The 21,284-nt window shown below is 37.9% G+C and overlaps 1 protein-coding gene across 1 annotated transcript in view; it reads left to right on the top strand.

The window, feature by feature from the left end:
- Positions 1 to 3,140: 3,140 nt before the first annotated feature.
- Positions 3,141 to 21,284, top strand: part of RPAP3 (RNA polymerase II associated protein 3) — a 41,807-nt gene continuing 23,663 nt past the window's right edge. The window contains exons 1-9 of the mRNA XM_027106040.1: positions 3,141 to 3,217; positions 5,949 to 6,132; positions 6,913 to 7,053; positions 12,119 to 12,241; positions 13,072 to 13,199; positions 16,338 to 16,459; positions 17,191 to 17,261; positions 18,280 to 18,405; positions 20,103 to 20,230. Coding sequence (XP_026961841.1) covers positions 5,980 to 6,132; positions 6,913 to 7,053; positions 12,119 to 12,241; positions 13,072 to 13,199; positions 16,338 to 16,459; positions 17,191 to 17,261; positions 18,280 to 18,405; positions 20,103 to 20,230 — 992 coding nt within the window. The 5' untranslated portion in view covers positions 3,141 to 3,217; positions 5,949 to 5,979. The remainder of the gene's footprint in view (positions 3,218 to 5,948; positions 6,133 to 6,912; positions 7,054 to 12,118; positions 12,242 to 13,071; positions 13,200 to 16,337; positions 16,460 to 17,190; positions 17,262 to 18,279; positions 18,406 to 20,102; positions 20,231 to 21,284) is intronic.

Below are 21,284 nucleotides of genomic sequence, written 5' to 3'. Positions count from 1 at the left end.
GCTATGTATATCTTGGGGTAGGGGGTGTATGGGAGATCTCTGTACCCTTATCTTAATTTTATTGTAAACCCAAACTGCTCTCAGAAAATAAAGTCTTTAAAAAAAAAAAAAAAGAACGGAAGGAGCATTGCACATAGACTCTGAGGGGATACATGGAGACTGGTGGTCCCTAGCCTTGGTAACCAGCCCCCTTGACCACGTACACGGGGAACATAAGGACACCTCTGGATGCAGCTTCTGTGGTTGCAGAGGTTGACCAAACTGAGGGAGGAGGAGTGCCAGAGAGATACAAGGAGACTTCTCACCTGTAAACAGATTATTTAGGCCACAGATGCTAGGAAAATGACAGGTATGGAGTAGTGCCTCAGGTAAGTCACAGAGTGCAGATTTAAGAAATAGGGCCACTCTTACCCTTCCTCAAGGGAGGTCACAGTCAAATGAGCCAGACAGGGCGTAGTAGAACGGGCAGTCACAGGTGCCAGCTCTGAAGACAGACTGCCCAGGTACCTCACCAGGCTCTGTCATTTGCTGGCTGTACGGGCAAATTTCATAATTATTCAGGTCAGCGTCCTTACCAGTAAAATGGGGATAATATTACCATTGCTGTGAGATGAGGAATGTAAAATAACATGCTTATTTCTTATTACAATTCTTACTTGTCTTCCTTATTATACAGATTTCATTTTGCATTAGGAGAGGCAGTTTACCTTCCCTGCTATCAACCTTAACCTTTATCTCCTGGTGCCCAGTACTTGTGCTTCTTAGAGACATCTTCAGAGGTCTTCCAGACAGTCAAGTGGGAGACAGGGAGAGATGTAGGAGAGAGTTATTAAATCCCCGGGTCTGGACCTTAGCTTTGCAGGAGGGAGAGACAGGAAATAACATTTGTTGAGCTCCTACCATGTCCCAAGCTGTGCTAAGTAGGCCATCTACATACATTTTCTTACTCCAGTAGGTATTTTTATCTTCTCCATTTTAATTTTAATTTACATTAAGCCTCAGTGTACAAATTACATTCAGATTACATTTTCAGTTAAGTGGAAGAATCAGCATTGCAGAATTCAACCTTCTTCCTCAGGTTATAGTGAGCCTGGATTTCTAGCAGTATCAACTCATTCATTCACTATTCTTTTGACAAATAATTAAGGCCTTTGATAGAGGTTACTGGTTGCCCCTCAGTATCTGCTCCCTTCCTCTCCTTCCTTATTTACTGAATTCTTGTTTTTAGATGAGCACATGACTGCCAATAATAAAAAACCCTCAACCTCCCTTGCAGAGGGAAGGCTGCCATTACAGGCATAGTTTTTTGTAGGACAGTGGGAGCCTCAGGATTAGGTGATGGTGGCCATCAAGACCATCTGACTAACTCCTCTCACTTTGATTTGTACTCACCAAGCAACAACTGATTATTATGTGAAGAGAGAGAGAGAGAGAGAGAGAGAGAGAGACAGAAAGATGTGAGAGGGTCTATGAGGTATTACTAGAACAGCCAGCTGGCCCCCTTCTCTCTCATCTCAGTTGACTCTGACAGAATTAATTTTTAAAGATAGACTTGCTTTGGGACTTCCCTGGTGGTCCAGTGGTTAAGACTCTGCACTTCCACTGCAGGGAGCACAGGTTCCACCCCCAGTCGGGGAACTAAGATCCAGCAGGCCCTGCGGTGTGGTAAAAACAAAACAAAACAAAACAAAACAAAACCCATAAAAACCCCAACAGAGTTGCTTTTGTTAAGAACATCTATAAATCTGTTTTAAAATTATTTATTATTAGATTAATTTTAAAACACACACAAAAAAATCCCTTAAAAGTCAGTTTTCTGTCTGCCAACACAAAAGACAAAAGAATCATTCCCTTAGTAAATATTTTGGTGACAGTTAATGATTTGACTACTATGAGTTTAAAATACAAAGATACCAAATAATTATACAGTGGGAAAGATGTGCTGATGACTTTGTAAGGAAGGTCCCCAGGGTGGTTTTTCACTGATCCTTACCTGGATTAGTGGGTCCCAGCCTCAACTGCATGGCTATATCTTGTGCTTTTAAAAAAATCAGGATGCCCAGGCTGTGCTAATTAAATCACAGTCTCTGGGGAGAGGTCCTAGAAATCAGTATTTCTTTTCCCCACACTCCCAAGGTGATTCCAAAGTTCAGTCAAGCTTGAGAGCCACTAATCTGAATTTTTGGTCTAATGTTTAAGATCACAGAGCTATTTCAAATGGAAAGGTTTGTTTGTTTCTGTTTGTTTTTGTGGGCTTTTAAAATTACTTTTGTTTTACAGTTTTAGAGTTGCCATGAAAAATGAGAGAAAGTTCACTCATACAAGAAGCAGAAGCACAAAATATTAAAAGCTTCATATTCTTTTTTTCTTTGTGGCCAGGGAAATCTAAAGACAGACCTTAATACCGACACACATCCAAGAAAGACTCAGAAATAGATATTTAGAAAAGGAAAGAGTTTACTTGCAAAGGTGCAAGGTAGGCAGACTGAGAAACTGGTTTGCCGAATACAAGAACTTAAAGAAAAAAAAACTACTACAAAAATTGCTAGAGTTACTAGTTTACATAGCCTGTTTATGGTAGACAAACAGTAACTTTCTCACATGATTATCATACAAAGGTTGTAAAATACCATTACACACAGCAAGGCAAATATTAAAACTGAGGGGAGGGCTTCCCTGGTGGCGCAGTGGTTGAGAGTCCGCCTGCCGATGCAGGGGACACGGGTTCGTGCCCCGGTCCGGGAAGATCCCACATGCCGCGGAGCGGCTGGGCCCGTGAGCCATGGCCGCTGAGCCTGCGCGTCCGGAGCCTGTGCTCCGCAACGGGAGAGGCCACAGCAGTGAGATGCCTGCGTACCGCAAAAAAAAAAAACAACAACTGAGGGGAATCCAAGGAATTATTCAAGGCGTTATTATTTGGGGAATCAGAACAAGTCAGGATGATCCTGCAGTTTTTGGATTACCTAGTGTGAAGTTTGGTCATACCGGAAGCAGGCAAAACAGGAGATTTTGCTTTAACACACCTGTCAACGCTCTAGGCTGGTTCTACCCCGAAGAGGGCACAGTGTATCTGACCTTCTGCGCACGCTCCGACCCGGCTCTAGGGGGCGGGGCGAGGGCACGCGGGGACTTGTGGGAAAGCCCAGGAAGGCGGGGCCCGGCGTGAGTCATTGCGGGCGGGAAGCTGCGGCAGTGGGGACGGTAACAGCACGTTAAGGTGAGCCGGCTTTGCGGTTATCACCGGCTGCAGCAGCGAGGAGGCTTTTGGGGTCGCCCTGCGGGAGGAGGGGTGCAGCCGTGGGTCCCGGGTGAGGCCGAGAGGGCAAGGGCGGACGGCAGGGCCCGGCGTTGGGGCGGCGCGGCGGTGTCTAGGGTAGAGGCGCACCGGCGAGCTCGTTCCGGGAGGGGCTCGCCCCGAGCAGCCCGGGCCTGGACGGACAGCCTTGCTGTCGGTCTCTCCACCCCGGCTGCCTGGATTATTGGGCGATTTGCGTTGGTCAGGACCTTAGATCCACCCTCCCTAGGGTACCTCGGTGGGGCCCGCCCCCTTTTGGCGTGGGTGTGCAATGCTCGCCCGGATATTGGGTATGAAATTGATACCCCAGGCGCTGGAAGTTTCTGGTTGCCTGCCTGGACGCAGGTTCCGTGGGAGCAGAGGTGATAGGTGAAATGGAAAAGGTTTCTTCTCCCCCCCACCCCCCAACGTATCTCAGTGGCTTGCTGCGCTTTTATTCACTTTTTTTTTTTTTTTTTTTGGCAATACGCGGGCCTCTCACTATTGTGGTCTCTCCCGTTGCGGAGCACAGGCTCCGGACGCGCAGGCCCAGCGGCCATGGCTCACGGGCCCAGCCGCTCCGCGGCATGCGGGATCCTCCCGGACCGGGGCACGAACCCGCGTCCCCTGCATCGGCGGGTGGACCCTCAACCACTGCGCCACCAAGGAAGCCCTTATTCACATTTTTGAGTCCTTCGGCAAAACATTGTACTAGCTTTGTTTTTTAATGAGATATACGTATGTGATCAAACATGGGCACTGCCTGAAAGAAGCTTAAGTTTAGTTTACTTTCTGACGCAAGGCCGGGGGGTCAGAAGACCTATATGCGGTTGCAAACATCTGTTCCTCCTCCTAAACGAATCCCTTTTCTAATCTCTTCTGTCTCTCCCATCTTAACCAACCCTCACCCCCCTGTCCACCCCATACACACTTAAGCTTTGAATTCCCTCCCACCTTTTTGGGGACCTTGCCGCATCACGCATCCCCTTTCCTATATTTTCTTTTACCTTGCTCCTCAATTCCCCCCTATACTCGTGGGCAATTTTAGGTTATGAAAGGCAAAATTGTGCTAATCCCCATATAATCTCATTTACTCAGCTCATTTTATTTCTCTCCTTAAAAAAAATCCCATTAAAACTAAATCTTTATATGACTAAATATAATGCACTTTATTTCCTCCATGTGACTTCTGTGGCCTTTGACACTGCTAACTTTCCGTATTCTTGAACTAAAACTTCTCTTCTGTGACAGTACTCCAAGTTTTCCTCCCAGCTCTCTAGATGCCACTGCCTGATTTTTACTGTGTTGGCATTTCTTCCTTGGTTTGTTCCCTAGATATGTGTTCTTCAGGCTTCCCCCAGCGCCCCCCCCCCCCCATTGTCACAGTAATTAAACATATCCAAATCTCATGATTGTAGCTTCTACCTTTATGCTAGTGACACCCAAATTTATATTTCTAGCCCTCTGTAACTACATACTGGCTATGTTCTGATGTCCCATAAGAACTCAGTCACCTTATCCCAAACTGAAAAAAATCTGTCTTTACACATGTTCTGCAATCCTGAAACCTTTTCCTTTTAAAATTGTGATTCCTGACTCAAAGTGGTACCACTAATCTTACCAGGCTCCCAAACCAGAAATCTAAGCCTTTGAGTCCTTCTCTGCTCACCAACTCCTCAATCTAATGAGTCATCATGTCCCTTTTATTTTACCACCTTAATGTTTCCCACAGCTTTCAGACTGTAGGTCAGATCTCACGGCCTGGCATTTCCTGATCTGTCCCATATTTGTCTTCTCTTCCGTTATTCTCCCTCCCAGTCCCTCATTCTCCTGGCCCACTCCTCCACATTAATCACTTGGCTGGCCCCTTTTGAAACATGGCTAAATTTCCGCACCTCTGGGGACTCTTTCCTTGAACCTGCCACCCTACTGTCTGATTTATACCTGTCCTTTGTGGTCAGCCCCATAGCATCTGCATGTACCGCTAGCACAGTGGTTCTCAACCAGGGGATATTTGAAAATGTCCGGAGACATTTTTGGTTGTTACAGTCCAGAGGGAAGGGAGTAATACTGGCAACTAGTTAGTAGAGGCCAGGGATGCTGCCAACCATCCTACAATGCACAGGACGGCCAACCCACAACAAAGAATTATCCGGCCCCAAATCTCAGTAGTCCCAAGGTTGAGAAACCCTGCCTAGCATAATATTTTGTTACTCAGTACTTCGATTATTTTCTTTTCTCCTCCACTAGAGAAGGGACCTTGTCTTGTTTTTGCATCCCTAAATCTTGATACAGGGCCTTTCACATAGCCAAAGTTCAATAAATGTTGGAAAAAAAAAAGAGTAAAGGAGGTAATTAGGCTAAACTTATAAACTCTAGAGATGAGCAGCCAATCTGCTACCATAGGCTGCTTGCTAATTTTCAGTGATTTCCTCCCTGTTGCCTTTCATTCACATTGCATGGATGCCCAACCTATCAGTTTATTTTGCATTTGTTTTTTCAGCAAACATTGATTGACTCATTTTAAGCATAATATACTGATATTTTCTTTCTTCTGCATCACTGTAGGTTCCTTTCCTTACATGTATCTTGGCCATTTATGAAGAGGTAAAGATCATTAATTAGCTGGGTTTCAAAAAAAATAAACCAAATAATTCTATTTAATTCTTATCAGAGGTTGGTTGATAAAAACTGTGCAGGCCACAATGACTTCAGCAAGTAAAGCAATTGAATTACAACTACAAGTGAAACAAAATGCAGAAGAGTTACAAGACTTTATGAGGGATTTAGAAAACTGGGAAAAAGATATTAAACAAAAGGATATGGAACTTAGAAGACAGAGTGGTGTTCCTGAAGAGGTAAATTGCTTAATTAAATTCCTACTTTAGCATCCAGCAAAACTATCTTAAAGTAAAGCACCACCTTTAAAATGTTTTGTGGAAATACTGATTGAAGTGATTTGCTTTCTGCCAACATTTTGAAAAATTCTACTTTTTAAAGTCTTTGTAATAATTGTATTAACTATATTAAGACATTTTAAGGCTTAGTGAATAGTTCCTGAAAGGAAGACCATGTGATAATTTTAAGGTAAATGAACAGAATCATAAAATATGTGGGTGTGTATATAATTCTGTATATCATATAATTATATATTTAGTGATATATTAACATACAGTATTGCCGTAAAAACTTAGGTAGTACCTAGGCTCAACCAAATGGTTTTCTTAAGACAGTGCATTCAAATACGGATAGCGTTTTCATACTGTTTGTAATGATGTGGAGTCAGTTCAGTGTGCCATTGTACTGCTGCTAAATCATTGTACCAAGGCTGAAGATCCGGCAGTTTTTGAATTTAGGATTGCAAATCCTAAAATGCAAAGTGTATAATTAAAATTTCTAGGTAATATCAATACTTTTCTTATGACTGAACAATGTTCAATATTTGTCAAAGGATGAATTAAACTTTTCATGCATAAGTTATCATTATAAATGAGTGAATTGGTATTTCTAACCACTTGAAAATTAAATTAAAAATTACTTTTACTTGAAAATATACTTCAGTGAGAATTTTGAACGTCGCTAGTTATACAGAAAAGAAAAGAGCAGTCTTAAAACGTTGTGTTGTTTTCCCTTCCTAGAATTTACCTCCTATTCGAAATGGGAATCTTAGGAAAAAAAAGAAAGGCAAAGTTAAAGAGTCATCTAAAAAAACCAAAGATGAAAACACAAAAAACAGGATAAAATCTTATGATTATGAGGCATGGGCAAAACTTGATGTGGTAAGTTAATCTGGTTATATGCTTCTTAGTATTTGAGTAAAATTTTCTTGGAGTTAGTTAAGAGTCATGGATTAAATGAAAAATCATGTAGAGTTCTTAGGACCTGTGTCTTTCTCTTATAGACTACTTTGTGTGGAATAAAAACTTAAATACCTAGCTGTTCAGTTAACTAGATTATTTTTTCTCCTACAGTCCTCTATCAGTGAATAGTGGCTAAAACAGCTGGATTCTTTTCTTTTTTCCTATTTTTTCTTTTTTTCTCCTTTTGCACAAATAGTACATAAGAGATCCAGTGTACTCTTCACCCAGTCTCCCCTAATGGTTACATCTTATTTAACTATAGTACAGTATCAAAACCAGGAGATTGATATCGGTGCAATGTGTGTATAGTTCTTTGCCATTTTATGACCTGTAGATCTGGGTAACCACCATTGCAATTAAGGTACAGAAATATTGCATCACCACAAAGACCTCTCCACCTATAGTTGCGCCTGCCTCCTTCCTCTTCATCATCTCTAACCCTTAAACAGCCAGAATTCTAAGATAGTAATAATATGAGAAAAGAAGGACTCTACCAACATTTTTTTTTTTTTTTAATAGACTGAAGGACCTGTAGAATACTGGCTAAAAGAGAATGCCTTTGGGTTTAGTCTTAGGGCTAGGGCTGCGTGACAATAGAATTAGGGCTATCTTGATTTCAGGAAGGGCCCTTCTAGGCTGGTGTGGTGCATGCCTCCCATCTCCCACACATGAGACACAGTGTAGCTGGAGAATTAATTACTCTGCCTCATAACCCTCTACCCAGTGTTCCAAGCAGCCACTGTCAGGCCAACCTGTGAACGGGAACCTGTGAACGGGAACCTGTTGGCCAGCCTTATTCTAGACTCTGACCCACCCTAAGGGTTGATTTTGTTAGGTTGATTTGGAATACACACTCGCTTTTAGTCTTTTTAAAAGTGTTCATTATGTAATATTTGATTCATACAAAATAGTTTGTAGAGATACGTGTTCTAAAGCATGATAATAAAATGAATACATAAACCCACCACCTAACATAAAGAGAAGTTTTTCAATCCCATTGAAGCTGCCATTGTGCTCCTTCCCTGTCCCATCTTCTTTTCTCCTCTCTATCTTCAGAGGTAACTACTATTCTGATTCTTATGTGTATTATTTTCTTTGCACTTTTTTGTTTTAACATTTTAATTGAGGTATAACATTCATACAGTAAAGTCCCAAAATCTTAAATGTACAACTTCCTGAATTTTCACTCATGTACAAAACTGAGAAACTACCATCCAGATCAAGATATAGAACATTTCTCGTATCCCAGAAACCTCCCTTTTCGGTTGATTACCTCCCAAAGGTGGCCACTGTAGTGATCTCTAATATTGTAGATAGGTTTTGCCAGTTTTGGAATTTCTTACAGTTGTATCGTACAGTATGCACTGTTCTCTGTTTGGCTTCTTTTGCTATTATTGTCTGAGATTGATCTGTACTGTCAGTAGCAGAAGTTTGTTCTTTTTCATTGCTGATCAGAATTCCATTGTGTGGCTATATCACAATTTGTGTATCCATTCTCCTATTGATATACACTGAGTTGTTTTCAGCTTGGGGCCGTTATGAATAAACCTGCTATGAACATTCTTGTACATGTCTTTTGATGGATATAGCACCTGGGATGGTATTTGCTTGGTCATAGTTTGTATATGCATTTAGCATTAGAGGATACTGCCAAATGGTTTTTCAAATTAGTTGTATTTCTCTTTTTATAAAACATTTATTTTTAATTAATTAATTTTTAAATTGAAGTATAGTTGATTTACAATTTAGTTTCAGGTGTACAGCAAAGTGATTCAGTTTTATATGTATATATACACACACACTTATCTGTACTTTTTCAGATTCTTTTCCATTATAGGTTATTACAAGATATTGAATATAGTTCCCTGTGCTATAGTCGGTCCTTATTGTTTATGTTTTATATATAGTAGTGTATATCTGTTAAACGCAAACTCCTAATTTATCCCTCCCCCACTTCCCCCTTTGGTAACCATAAAGTGTTTTCTATGTCTGAGAGTCTGTTTCTGTTTTGTAAGTGAGTTCATTTGTATCACTTTTTTCTTTGTCTTTTTTAATTTTTATTTTATATTGGAGCATAGTCGATTAACAATGTTGTGTTAGTTTCAGGTGTACAGCAAAGTGATTCAGTTATACATATACATGTATCTATTCTTTTTCAAGTTCTTTTCCCGTTTAGGTTATTACAGAATATTGAGCAGAGTTCTCTGTACTATACAGTAGGTCCTTGTTGGTTATCTATTTTAAGTATAGTAGTGTGCACATGTCAATCCCAAACTCCCAATCTATCCCTGCGCCCCGACCCTTCCCCCCGGTAACCGTAAGTTTGTTCTCTAAGTCTGTGAATCTGTTTCTGTTTTATAAATAAATTCATTTGTGTCTTTTTTTTTTATTTTTTAGATTCTGCATATAAGCAATATCATATGACATTTGTCTTTGTCTGACTTACTTCACTTAGTATGATAATCTCCATATCCATCCATGTTGCTGCAAATGGCATTATTTTATTCTTTTTTGTGGCTGAGTAATATTCCATTGTATATATGTACCACATTTTCTTTATCCCTTCCTCTGTCGATGGACATTTAGGTTGCTTCCATGTCTTGGCTATTGTAAATAGTGCTGCTAGGAGCATTGGGCTGCATGTATGTTTTCAAATTAGAGTTTTTGTCTTTTCCAGTTATATGCCCTGGAGTGGGATTGCTGGATCATATGGTAGCTCTATTTTTAGTTTTCTAAGGAACCTCTATACTGTTCTCCATAGTGGCTGAACCAATTTACATTCCCACCAGCAGAGTGGGAGGATTCCCTTTTCTCCACGCCCTCTCCAGCATTTATTATTTGTAGACTTTTTGATGATGGCTGCTCTGACTGGTGTGAAGTGATACCTCATTGTAGTTTTGATTTGCATTTCTCTGATAATTAGTGATGTTGAGCATCTTTTCATATGCCTGTTGTCCATCTGTATGTCTTCTTTGGAGAAATGTCTATTTAGGTCTTCTGCCCTGGTTGTATTTTTCTTAATGAAACCAAGGCTAATTGAGTCCAGAGAGAGCACACATTATTATTTAAATAGTATGTCATCTGCTTTAGTAATGTCTCGATGCAAGAGAAGTATGATTTTGGGTCTTGAATTTATTACTGTTGGAAATGATACTTTCTGAACATGATTTATTCTCTGCTAAGTATTATTTAGTCTGCTTTCATTTTTTGTAACTTTACCTCCTTCTATGTAGCCTTTTCCTTTCCATAAATTGGAATCTTCTTATAATGCCCTTTCCTAAAAGGCATCATGTCAGATGATTTCTTAGAGAGTTGCTTTCTACAGTCATTTATTCATTCAACAGATATTGATTGAACTCCTGGTTTGTGTGGCCAGTGCAGTCATGGTTGTTCCATTCTAGTTCAGATCTGAGCAGCGGCTTTGGTGTTCTGCTGCTATTAGTTTTCTACACTTGTCTGTGTAACAGGGTTGGACAGTCTTGGCTTTAATCTTGGTAGGCTGATGGAATTTCTAGGATCTTCATGCTAAAACACATAGCTAAATTTCAGTCCATCTTTGAATGTTCTTTCAATGAAACTAAGCATAGGTCTTATTTTGTTTTTTAATTTATCAACAATTTTTTCCTACATAAATTATTTAAAATAGTATATTGTTAAATACAGAAAGGATTTTGTTTATATAATAATTAAGTTTTTGTTTACATGAGTTTTTTTAAATAAATTTTTAAATTTTATTTTACTTATTTTTGGCTGCATTGGGTCTTCGTTGTTGTGTGCGGGCTTTCTCTAGTTGCGTCAAGAGGGTGTGCTACTCTTTGTTGCGGTGTGCGGGCTTCTCATTGCGGTGGCTTCTCTTGTTGCAGAGCAAGGGCTCTAGAGCACAGGCTCAGTAGTTGTGGCTCACAGGCTTAGTCGCTCTGCAGCACGTGGGATCTTTCCGGACCAGGGCTTGAACCCGTGCCCTCTGCATTGGCAGGCGGGTTCTTAACCACTGCGCCACCAGGGAAGCCCCGTTTACATGAGTTTTAATGAACTCTTTAATGGTTACTGGTTTAAAATCTCTTACTAGGGAGTTCCCTGGTGGCCTAGTGATTACGATTCTGGGCTTTCACTGCCGTGGCCTGGGTTCAGTCCCTGGCTGGGGAACTGAGATCCCGTGAGCCAAGTGGTGCGGGAAAAAAAAGAAAAATCTCTAACTAAAAATCATTCTTTTATTATATGTGCTAAAAAAAATGATTAAAAAAATACTGATGGGGTCCATGAAATGATTCATTACCATGAAAGGAATGTGTGAGTCAAAAGAGATTGGGAATTGCTGGACTAGCATGTTATGTATTTTCTTTGGTAGAGTCAGCTATATTTGGAATAGACTGAGAAACAGTATAATATAGTCATTGAGAGCCCTCTGGAGGAGGCAGACTGCCTGGGTTCAGATCCTCATTTGGCCACTTACTAGCTGAGTGACCCTGAGTGAGTTAACTAACTTCTATTTGTCATTTCCTTCAAGTGAAACACATGAAGTTGCTGTGAGAATCAGGAGTTAATTGTGCTCTACAAGCAGTTTTTGTTTTAAAAATAAGAGAAAAAAAAGGTTTTTAGACAAAACCTTTCTCTGCTGTTGGATGCAATTACATAGATTTGGGGTTATTTGCAAACTTCTCTTACGTAAAGGAATAATACTTCACTGCTAATAGTTTGTGATTTAGGGGTGATTTTTAAACTCTATTGACTTAGCTTACTTTATGAATTCAAAGTCAGATTCTCTAAGTGGTTTGGATCTTGGTTTTCTAAGCAAGAATACCCTTTTGTCTGGGTTTAGTCTTAAGAATGAGAGGTTACTTGAGTTGCTTTTGTAGGCCTTTAGGTCCTTAGATTGTAACAACTTAATGTTCTGTTGAATGTTCTTTTGGGGGGGGGCGGAGTTTATCTTCTGTTTTTAATGGTCATGTAATCATGAACACTGTTTCCCTACTTTTGATTTCAGGACAGTATCCTTGATGAGCTTGACAAAGAAGAGAGTACCCATGATTCTGTGTCTCAAGAATCGGAGTCAGAAGAAGATGGGATTCATGTAGATTCACAAAAGGCTCTTGCTCTAAAAGAAAAGGTACTCTTTAGGTTAGCCGTTGGTTCCTTCAAGTAAGCAGGATATGTAGAAGATCATGTCCATCCCAAGATTTCTACAGCATAATTTAGGGGGTGTTCAAACTTTAAGCTGTTATTGGCTATATCGCTATCGGGAGGCAGTACAGTGTAGTGGTTAGGAGTATGTGCTCTGAAACCAGATTATCTAGGTTCACATTCTGTGACAAGTTCTTTAAATTGCCTGTGTGTACTCAGTTTTCTCAGTTGTAAAATAAGATTAATATTATTACTAAACCTCAATGGGTGGTTGTGTTATTAAATGAATTATTATATGTAAAGTGCTTGGAGCATACAGAGTTACTCCAGGGCTTTAAGTAGTAGACTGAAATACTAATAAGATCAGCGCGTGATTCTTGACATGGACGTTATATCCCACTCCTCCATATCACAGACCATCTTTGGTTGCTTTTTGGAACGTTCAACATCTCCCTGAGGAATGCCTCATTATTGTAAAACTGGCTATATTGCTTTTCAAAGAGGTGGCACTCTTCCAGATTAAAATTTATCTTTGTGCCTTTCTTTTGTTACATTTCTGTGGGTTCATATTGTCAACAAGAAGTATATAATGCTAGGGATTTTACTCATTTTTCTGCCAGGGCTCTTGGATTGTGACCAAACTATGACTATGTAGTGAAGTTTAGCACTTGTAAAAAGACCACTTTGCTTAATTCCCTTGCCTTTCCTGTGAGCCTTGATCACATGGCTAATGAGATAGGAAGAGATGGATAATAATGAAAGAAAATGGCTCTGGAATTCTGTGCCAGTATATATCTGACTCGTATGCTTTTTCAGGGTAATAAACACTTCAAACAAGGAAAATATGATGAAGCGATCGAATGCTACACCAAAGGCATGAGTGCTGACCCATATAACCCTGTGTTGCCAACAAACAGAGCATCAGCGTACTTTAGACTGAAAAAGTAAGGAGTTCCCATAATGTGTGTGAATGTTTTATGTGTATATGGAGACTTGAAAAAAAAAACTTTCGTGATAAAATGTGTGGGAACGCTTGAAAAAGTTTTACATTTCTTTTCAACTACAAATTTTTGTAACTCACTCCCTTTTATTCAGTTCTTTTACTTAAGCCGTTTTAAACATTCAGGTGCTCAAACCCTGCTCCTGTAGCTCACTTTACCGAGGTGTTCCTCCTCTAAAAGTTGAGTAATGATGCTCTTTACCTAGTTCACAGGTGCAAAAAAAGTCAGCTGGGTAAAAATTTTTTATAAATTAATTTTGCTTCATTATTTTGAAAAATTATTTATCCACTATTTAACACAGAGAACTTTTATTATGGTAAACTTAAAATGTGTTTCAACATTTGTGTAAGTCATACCCTTTAAATAAATACTTAATGTTGAAGAACATAAATGTGTATGGTCTTAATCCTAAGTAGGGAACTGACCTATCATAAGAAATTTTAAAAAGACAAATACCATCAAGGAGGACATGCTTACTGTTTTAATTATTTGGAAATCCGAACTATATTGGTGTCTGAGTTTTTACTGTTTGAAATAGAATATTTTTAGATCTTTGAAACTCGTGCTATTCATATCCTGACAAATTAGGGGAATATTTACATTTTATAATATTTGATATCTACACTATGTAAGTGATGAAGAAAAATTTTAAATAAACCTGCATGAGCCTGCCACCCAGCTTAAGAACCAGAACATTATTTTTGAAGCTACCTTTGATATTCTTTTCCATATCCTGACCCTGTCCCTCCCAGTAAACCATTATCTTGAGTTGTATATCATTCTTTTGATTTAAAAAAAAAAAAGTTCATTATATATGTATGTATCTTTAAATAATATATTGTATAACATTGCTTGTTTTTGAGCTTTAAAAGTATTTCATACTGGATGTAGTCTTCTGTGGCTTGTCTATTTCTTTGAATAGTATCTTTCTAAGATTTGTTGGTATTTTGCATATAGCTGTAGATCTCTCATTTTCACTGTTATATGCAGTTCCTTTTTAGTAATATACCATTATGTATCCATTCTCCGGTTGCTGGATTGTTGGTTTGTTCCTTTCTTTCTCTCTTTCCTTTTCTTCTCCCTGCTTTCTTTCTCTGCCTTCCACCCTCCTTCCCTTTCTTATTTAACAACAGTGATACTGTGAACACTCTTGTACCTATTTCTTGGTGCTGGGTCATAGGATGTGCACAGGTTCAACTTTAAATGGTGGTAACCAGTTGCTACAAGGGTAGTTGTAACATTCCTATTAGCAGTGTATAAGAGTGAATGTTCTGTATCTTTACCAATGCGGGTATAATTGGGCTTCTGAATTGTTTTCAGTCTAGGGGGTGTAAAATGGTAATTCACTGTGGCCTTAACTTGCATTTCCCCAATTTCTAATGAGGTTGAGCATCTTCTTATATGTTTATTCACCACTTATTTATTTTTTTTCTGTGAAATGTCTGTTTTATCTTTTGACCATTTTTCTGTTAGGCTGTTTTGCTGTTGATTTTTAAGAGTTCTTTACTCTAGATACTAATTCTTTAGTGTTTATTTATAATAATTATCTTGTCTCAATTTGTAGTTGGTCTTCCTTTTTTTATGGAGTCTTGGTGAGCAGAAATTTTTAATTTAATATAATTTTTTATTATTATTTTTATTTATTTATTTTTTGCGGTACGCGGGCCTCTCACTGCTGTGGCCTCTCCCGGTGCGGAGCACAGGCTCCGGACGCGCAGGCTCAGCGGCCATGGCTCACGGGCCCAGCCGCTCCGCGGCATGTGGGATCTTCCTGGACCGGGGCACGAACCCATGTCCCCTGCATCGGCAGGCGGACTCTGAACCACTGCGCCACCTAATTTTATTTTTTTAAAATATATTATTATTTTTTCGACCCCACCATGTGGCATGTGGGATCTTAGTTCCCCAACCAGGGATTGAACCTGTGCCCCCTGCATTGGGAGCTCAGAGTCTCAACTACAGACTGCCAGGGAAGTCCCAGAAATTTTTAATTTTAATGTGTTTCATTTATTGATTTTTGTAAAATGTTGGCACTTTGAAAAATATGATTTGTTAAAGTAGTTTCCTTCCCTGAGTTCGTAACAGTCTCCTATATTTACTCCTAAAAGTTTTACTTTTCACGCTTAAGTCTTTTTATATATGCTGAAGGTAGAATTCCAATTTCATATCTTTTCACATGAATATCCCAGTTGTTTTAGACCTATTTGTTGAATATCCATGCTTTCCCCATGAATCTGCAATTCCACTGTTGTCATATGTCAAGTTTGCACAGATCTCTTTTTCATCTCTCTATTCTTTACATTGATCTGTTGCCCATTACTATAACCATTCCACACTGTCTTTAATTAGTATAGCATTATAATTATAATTTCTTGGTATTTGGTATAGGGCATTCTCCTACCTTATTCTTTAGGAATGTTGGGTATTTTTGAACTTTTACTTATCAGTATAAATTTTAGAATCATCTTGTCAAATTCCTTGAAAACTTTTAATTACAATTGCATTGGATTTATAGATCAGTTTGGAGAGAATTATATTGTTGTGTTTTTGTGTCTTATTATAGATGAATGTGAAATTGCTCTACTTCTTTGATGTCTTTGAAGACAGTCTTGTAATTTTCTGCATATGGGTCTTGTACATCTTTTGTTAGATTTATGAGTTTTTTGTTGCTGATCTCTAGTAGAGTAGCCACCTTGCTAAACTTTCATTATTTCTAACAGTGTCTCCAGATTGTTTTTGAGTTTTCTTGGTAGACCATCATATCATCTAAGAATGTCAGTTTTGTTCCTTCCTTTACAGTTCTTTTGGCTGTTATTTCTTTCTTATGGAACTACATTGGCCAGGACCTCTAGCACAGTACTGAGAAAAAGCAATGATAGTGGGCATTTTTGTTCTTTGCTTTAAAGGGAGCAGTGCTCAAGTCTCACCATCAGGAATTATTGATTTTAGTGGGCTTCACTAAAAGGAGATGGGAAACATGCCATCAATTGGGAACTGAATTCCCTTTTCAGAGATTTCAGAAACAAATTTTTTGAAGTTTTGGTTTAACAGATGATTTTTATTTATTTCTTTAAATTGTAGATTTGCTGTTGCTGAGTCTGATTGTAATTTAGCAATTGCCTTGAATAGAAGTTATACAAAGGCTTATGCAAGACGAGGTGCTGCTCGATTTGCTTTGCAAAAATTAGAGGATGCCAAAAAAGGTATTAATATTTTCCAAGTCATCCATATCTAAAAAATTATTTAAAATTTTAATTTAACTGATGCTATACGAAGAATAATAGAGAATGACAGTTACTACCTTCAGAGATCTGTCTATTATTGAATAAAACTCATTTTTGCAATTTAAAATGTGTCTTGATATTTTGGGAAAAGAGCATGTTATTTGCCACCAATTAGACTTTGGTTCAAATTCTCATTTGACCATGAGCTGTGTGACCAGGAGAAGGTTACGTATCTTCTCTGATTTTCAATTTCTCATCTGTAAAATAGGGATTAAAACATCTTGTTGGCTATTATGAGGCTAGAGGTAATGCATGTAAAGCCTTAACACATTTTTATTTATTTGTAAATTCTAAGCCTTCCATTATTCCATAAAATAGGTTTGCATAGTACAAATCACAAAATCTGAATGACGCTGATGTCTGAAAGATTGTGCTCCTTCTTGGTTTTATGAAGTATAACTTATGATAGCAAGTATTCTTCCCAGGGCTGGTAGAAGAAGGTGATCTGTCACAAGGATTCTGTCAGGGTTTTGTCTGTCCTGGGGGAATGGAGGCAGTCCAGTGGCATAATGTTAGTGTTTCTTAGTTCCTCTTAATTTTGCTACAGGATAGTTACCTATTTGTCACACGTAAGCAAATGATTGTTGTTCTATACCGGTTTTTTAATCTCATATGTCTTTCAAATATTCTTTATCTTCTGTTTTACTCAGATTATGAAAAAGTATTAGAACTGGAACCCAATAACTTTGAAGCTACAAATGAACTCAGGAAAATTAATCAGGTAAACTGGTTATTTAAATTAAGTACATTACTTATTACTTTTATTTGATAATGTAAAGGTTTTTGCATAGACTTTGTACTATATATAACATAGACATTTTTCTACTTTTAATTCTTTGTACTGTAGAGTTTTTTACTGAACAAATTTGTAAGCTAGAGGTGGTATAATGGTATTTAAAGATTCTTAATTAGTTATTATCTTAAAAAGTTGTCTGAGGTATTTAGAACTACTGCTGCTTCACTTTTTCCTAGATGTCAGAATCATTTTTCTTTATCTCACTGATTTTTCTGATTTGGCTTGTGCTTTGATTTTTGTACTTTTGCATATTTCTTTGATTTTGTATAGTTTTAAAGTTGCTCCATCTTTATGGTCTATATAGCAAAAATAATACTAATTTTTTAACAGTAAGAAAATAGTACTTAAATGTAAAATTTGCTGTCAAATGATACTAAACAGTTACATATTCCTTTTACTTTGCTGTTGAATCAGTTATAATTATTTTGCCATCTGTTGAAACTTTGATAAAAAAGTGACAATGATTGGGGAAAGTCTGCCTTTAAATATTGCCATTACTTATTGCACATAAAATCTGTTGGTAGATATATCAACTTGATTATAATTGTGAACTGTATTGTGTATTTTCGTGTTTTGTCCTAGGTCAAATAATGACTATGAATATTAAATTTGAGAAATTTGGTGATGTGGTCTCAATTACCTTCTTTATTTTTGAAAATTGTTCCTAGAACAGTGTAGAAATTCAATAAATATTTGTTGAATAAATAAATGAACAACTGTCTTTAATGAATATTACTTATTTTAATTGGAATAAGATGCACATTAAATTTCTTTGCTTTTTATTTTAGTAAGTAGAAAGATTTTGAATTGGCGTAAATATTATTTTAATTATTTGAAATGTGGCAGGAATTCTAATATATTTGAATAATTTATTGTTTTAAAGTCAAATATGTATGCGTCTTCCATTACTTGTTTTATTTTAGCTGACTGCTATGTCTCCTAGGCTTTAACTTGCAAAGAAAACTCATATCCAGAGGAAGCTGATACAATGATTAAGTCAGCTGAAGGAGAGAAAAAACAAATTGAAGAGCAACAGAATAAACAGCAGGCCATTTCAGAGAAAGATCGGGTAATCCAGGATTCCAACAAATATATGTTTCTCTGAGCTTACTCTTAGCTTTTTGTGTATCAGTTAAGTTTCTGTCTTTCCTAATATTATATTAAAATTCTTCTTCAGTAGAAACTGAAACTTAAATATACTAAAACTTCTGGGGCCTACTAATTAAAACTTTGAGTAATTGATGACTTAATACATAATATTAAAAAAGTATTTAAGTTTAGGAAACAAATTATTTTTGAGCATTTTAACATATATTTACATATTGTGGTTACAAATTTAACATACAAATAAATTACAATTCATTCTTACTTATTTTTCATTAACTCCCACTGAACTATTTCTGATAAAAATTTCTTTAGAAATCCTGAGTTGAGATTTAATTTAACATATTATAGCCTTTCATGGACCCACAACAAATACTTATGGAATGATTATTGATTGTGATATATCAGATTCTGATTAGAAATAAATGTTACAGTGAACTCTAGTATACACATTCCAATACAGTTTAATTTATCCTATGTTTAGGCATATTAATGTTACTGAAGAGTGAGCTGTACAGTCTGATACTCTGTTCTTTCACAAAAATTATTTGAGTTTTGAAATTCTTCTGTAGAGATTCTATTTTTTTTGGCCGTGCCTTGTGGCTTGTGGGATCTTAGTTCCCTGACCAGGGTTTGAACCAAGGCCCTCAGCAGTGAGAGCGTGAAGTCCTAACCACTGGACCGCCAGGGAATTCCCTGTACAGATTCTAATATTACTAAAGAGTATAATATTCGGGCCTATATTTACTTATTTATTTATAAAATTCTATTTACTTATTTATTTTTTGGCTATGTTGGTCTTTGTTGCTGCGCGCGGGCTTTCTCTAGTTGCCGTGAGCGGCAGCTACTCTGCGTTGTGGTGCCCAGGCTTCTCATTGTGGTGGCTTCTCTTGTTGCAGAGCACGGGCTCTAGGCACACGGGCGTCAGTAGGTCTGGCGCACGGGCTTCAGTAGTTGTGGCTCACGAGCTCTAGAGTGCAGGCTCAGTAGTTGCGGCACCTGGGCTTAGTTGCTCCACGGCATGTGGGATCTTCCCAGACCAGGGCTCGAACCCGTGTCCCCTGCATTGGCAGGTGGATTCTTAACCACTCTGCCACCAGGGAAGCCCCTGGGCCTATATTTATTTTTTATTTATTTTTAAATTTTTTTTGCAGTACGCGGGCCTCTCACTGTTGTGGCCTCTCCCGTTGCGGAGCACAGGCTCCGGACGTGCAGGCTCAGCGGCCATGGCTCACGGGCCCAGCCGCTCCACAGCATGTGGGATCTTCCCGGACCGGGGCACGAACCTGTGTCCCCTGCATTGGCAGGCGGGACTCTCAACCACTGCGCCACCAGGGAAACCCCTGGGCCTATATTTATTAAAATGTGTTTTTAATTTAAGCTTTGTCCAATCTTAATTAATAAAATAATGGTTAATGCCGCAAGGTAATATAGTAGCATACTTTTTTTTTAGTACTGAAAAGAGATTAACACCATTGTAAAAGCAATCCAAACTAATAGATTCTAAAACATGTATCATGGATTTTTAGCAATTAAAATATAGTTTAATTACTGATATAATAATGATGGGTATACTTGCAGTGTTGCTAAAGATTTGAATTCAACTAACTTTTTTTTTTGCATTTTCTTTTTTATTCTTCTCCATACTTTCCAAAATGACAGGGGAATGCATTTTTCAAAGAGGGGAAATATGAAAGAGCAATCGAATGCTATACTCGAGGGATAGCAGCAGATGGCGCTAATGTCCTTCTTCCAGCTAACAGAGCAATGGCCTATCTGAAGATTCAGAAGTAAGTATTGGTTACTTTTAATTCTTTTCAAGATGAAAAATGAAATTTACCATAAATTGGCATATTAGCTACATAATAAATTTAATTCATTTACTTCTAAGCATTAAAGTTAGAGAGAGAGAGAGTGTGTATGTGTGTCATAGTACATATTCAGTAAAAGTTAGCTCTAAAATATTTTTCCAGTTTTAATGCTCTGGCATCACACAATTTAACACTTCTTTTATTTCTTTATGTTATTCTGAATTAGTGATTTGAAAGTTATTTTTAACCTCAGAACCCTTTGGACAGAATCTTATCTGGAAGTGTATACATATATAACAAAAGGGTTTGCTGTCATTGAAACTGCTGATTGATTACATACACAACTAAAACTTGGTCCTGTGATACTAACCACATATTTCTGGATGCACTCAAGGGCTCCATGTTGGACAGTCAGCAGGATAATATCTGATGACAGAAACTATGTCTTTGAATCTGTTGTAATAATACTTTACACACTAGTTACAGAATTAAAAATTCCTATAAATATTATAAGTAAGGATCCTAAACTATTCTGGTGCCGTAGACCACTTTGGCTGCGTGGTGCACCTTTCTCAAGGTAATATTTTTAACTGCATAATGATACATTAGGATTACAAAGGAAATCAACTATGTTGAAATAGAGTTTTAAAAATATTAAAATTTGTGATACATTGGTATACATACTTTTAAAATTAACGTAGTACAAAATGAGAAACTATGTTTAAAATACAGGCAAGTTAAAAATAAATAAAAATACAGGCAAGTTAAAGTTAAAAAATTTTTTAAAGACATATTATTGTGAAAGTTTGAATAAAGCCACTAGAATTTGGGGGTGTTCTTTGACACATCTTCCACATACTGATCAACCAGTATGTCTAGGTAATGCCCAGAAAGCAGCACAGATGATTACATTATACCAGTGTGATAACATATGGCTTCATTCTTTGGCATCCGAGTGACTGCTAGGGACAGAGTTGCCTGGTAACTGGCCAGCTGTGTCGTAGGAGCGTTTATAAACAGGGGTACTATGATC

The sequence above is a fragment of the Aethalodelphis obliquidens genome, unplaced genomic scaffold, assembly GCF_003676395.1.
Source record: "Aethalodelphis obliquidens isolate GAN/ISIS:26980383/991018 unplaced genomic scaffold, ASM367639v1 scaffold8, whole genome shotgun sequence".
NCBI lineage: Eukaryota > Metazoa > Chordata > Mammalia > Artiodactyla > Delphinidae > Aethalodelphis > Aethalodelphis obliquidens.
This window is presented reverse-complemented; position numbering and strand designations above follow the sequence as displayed.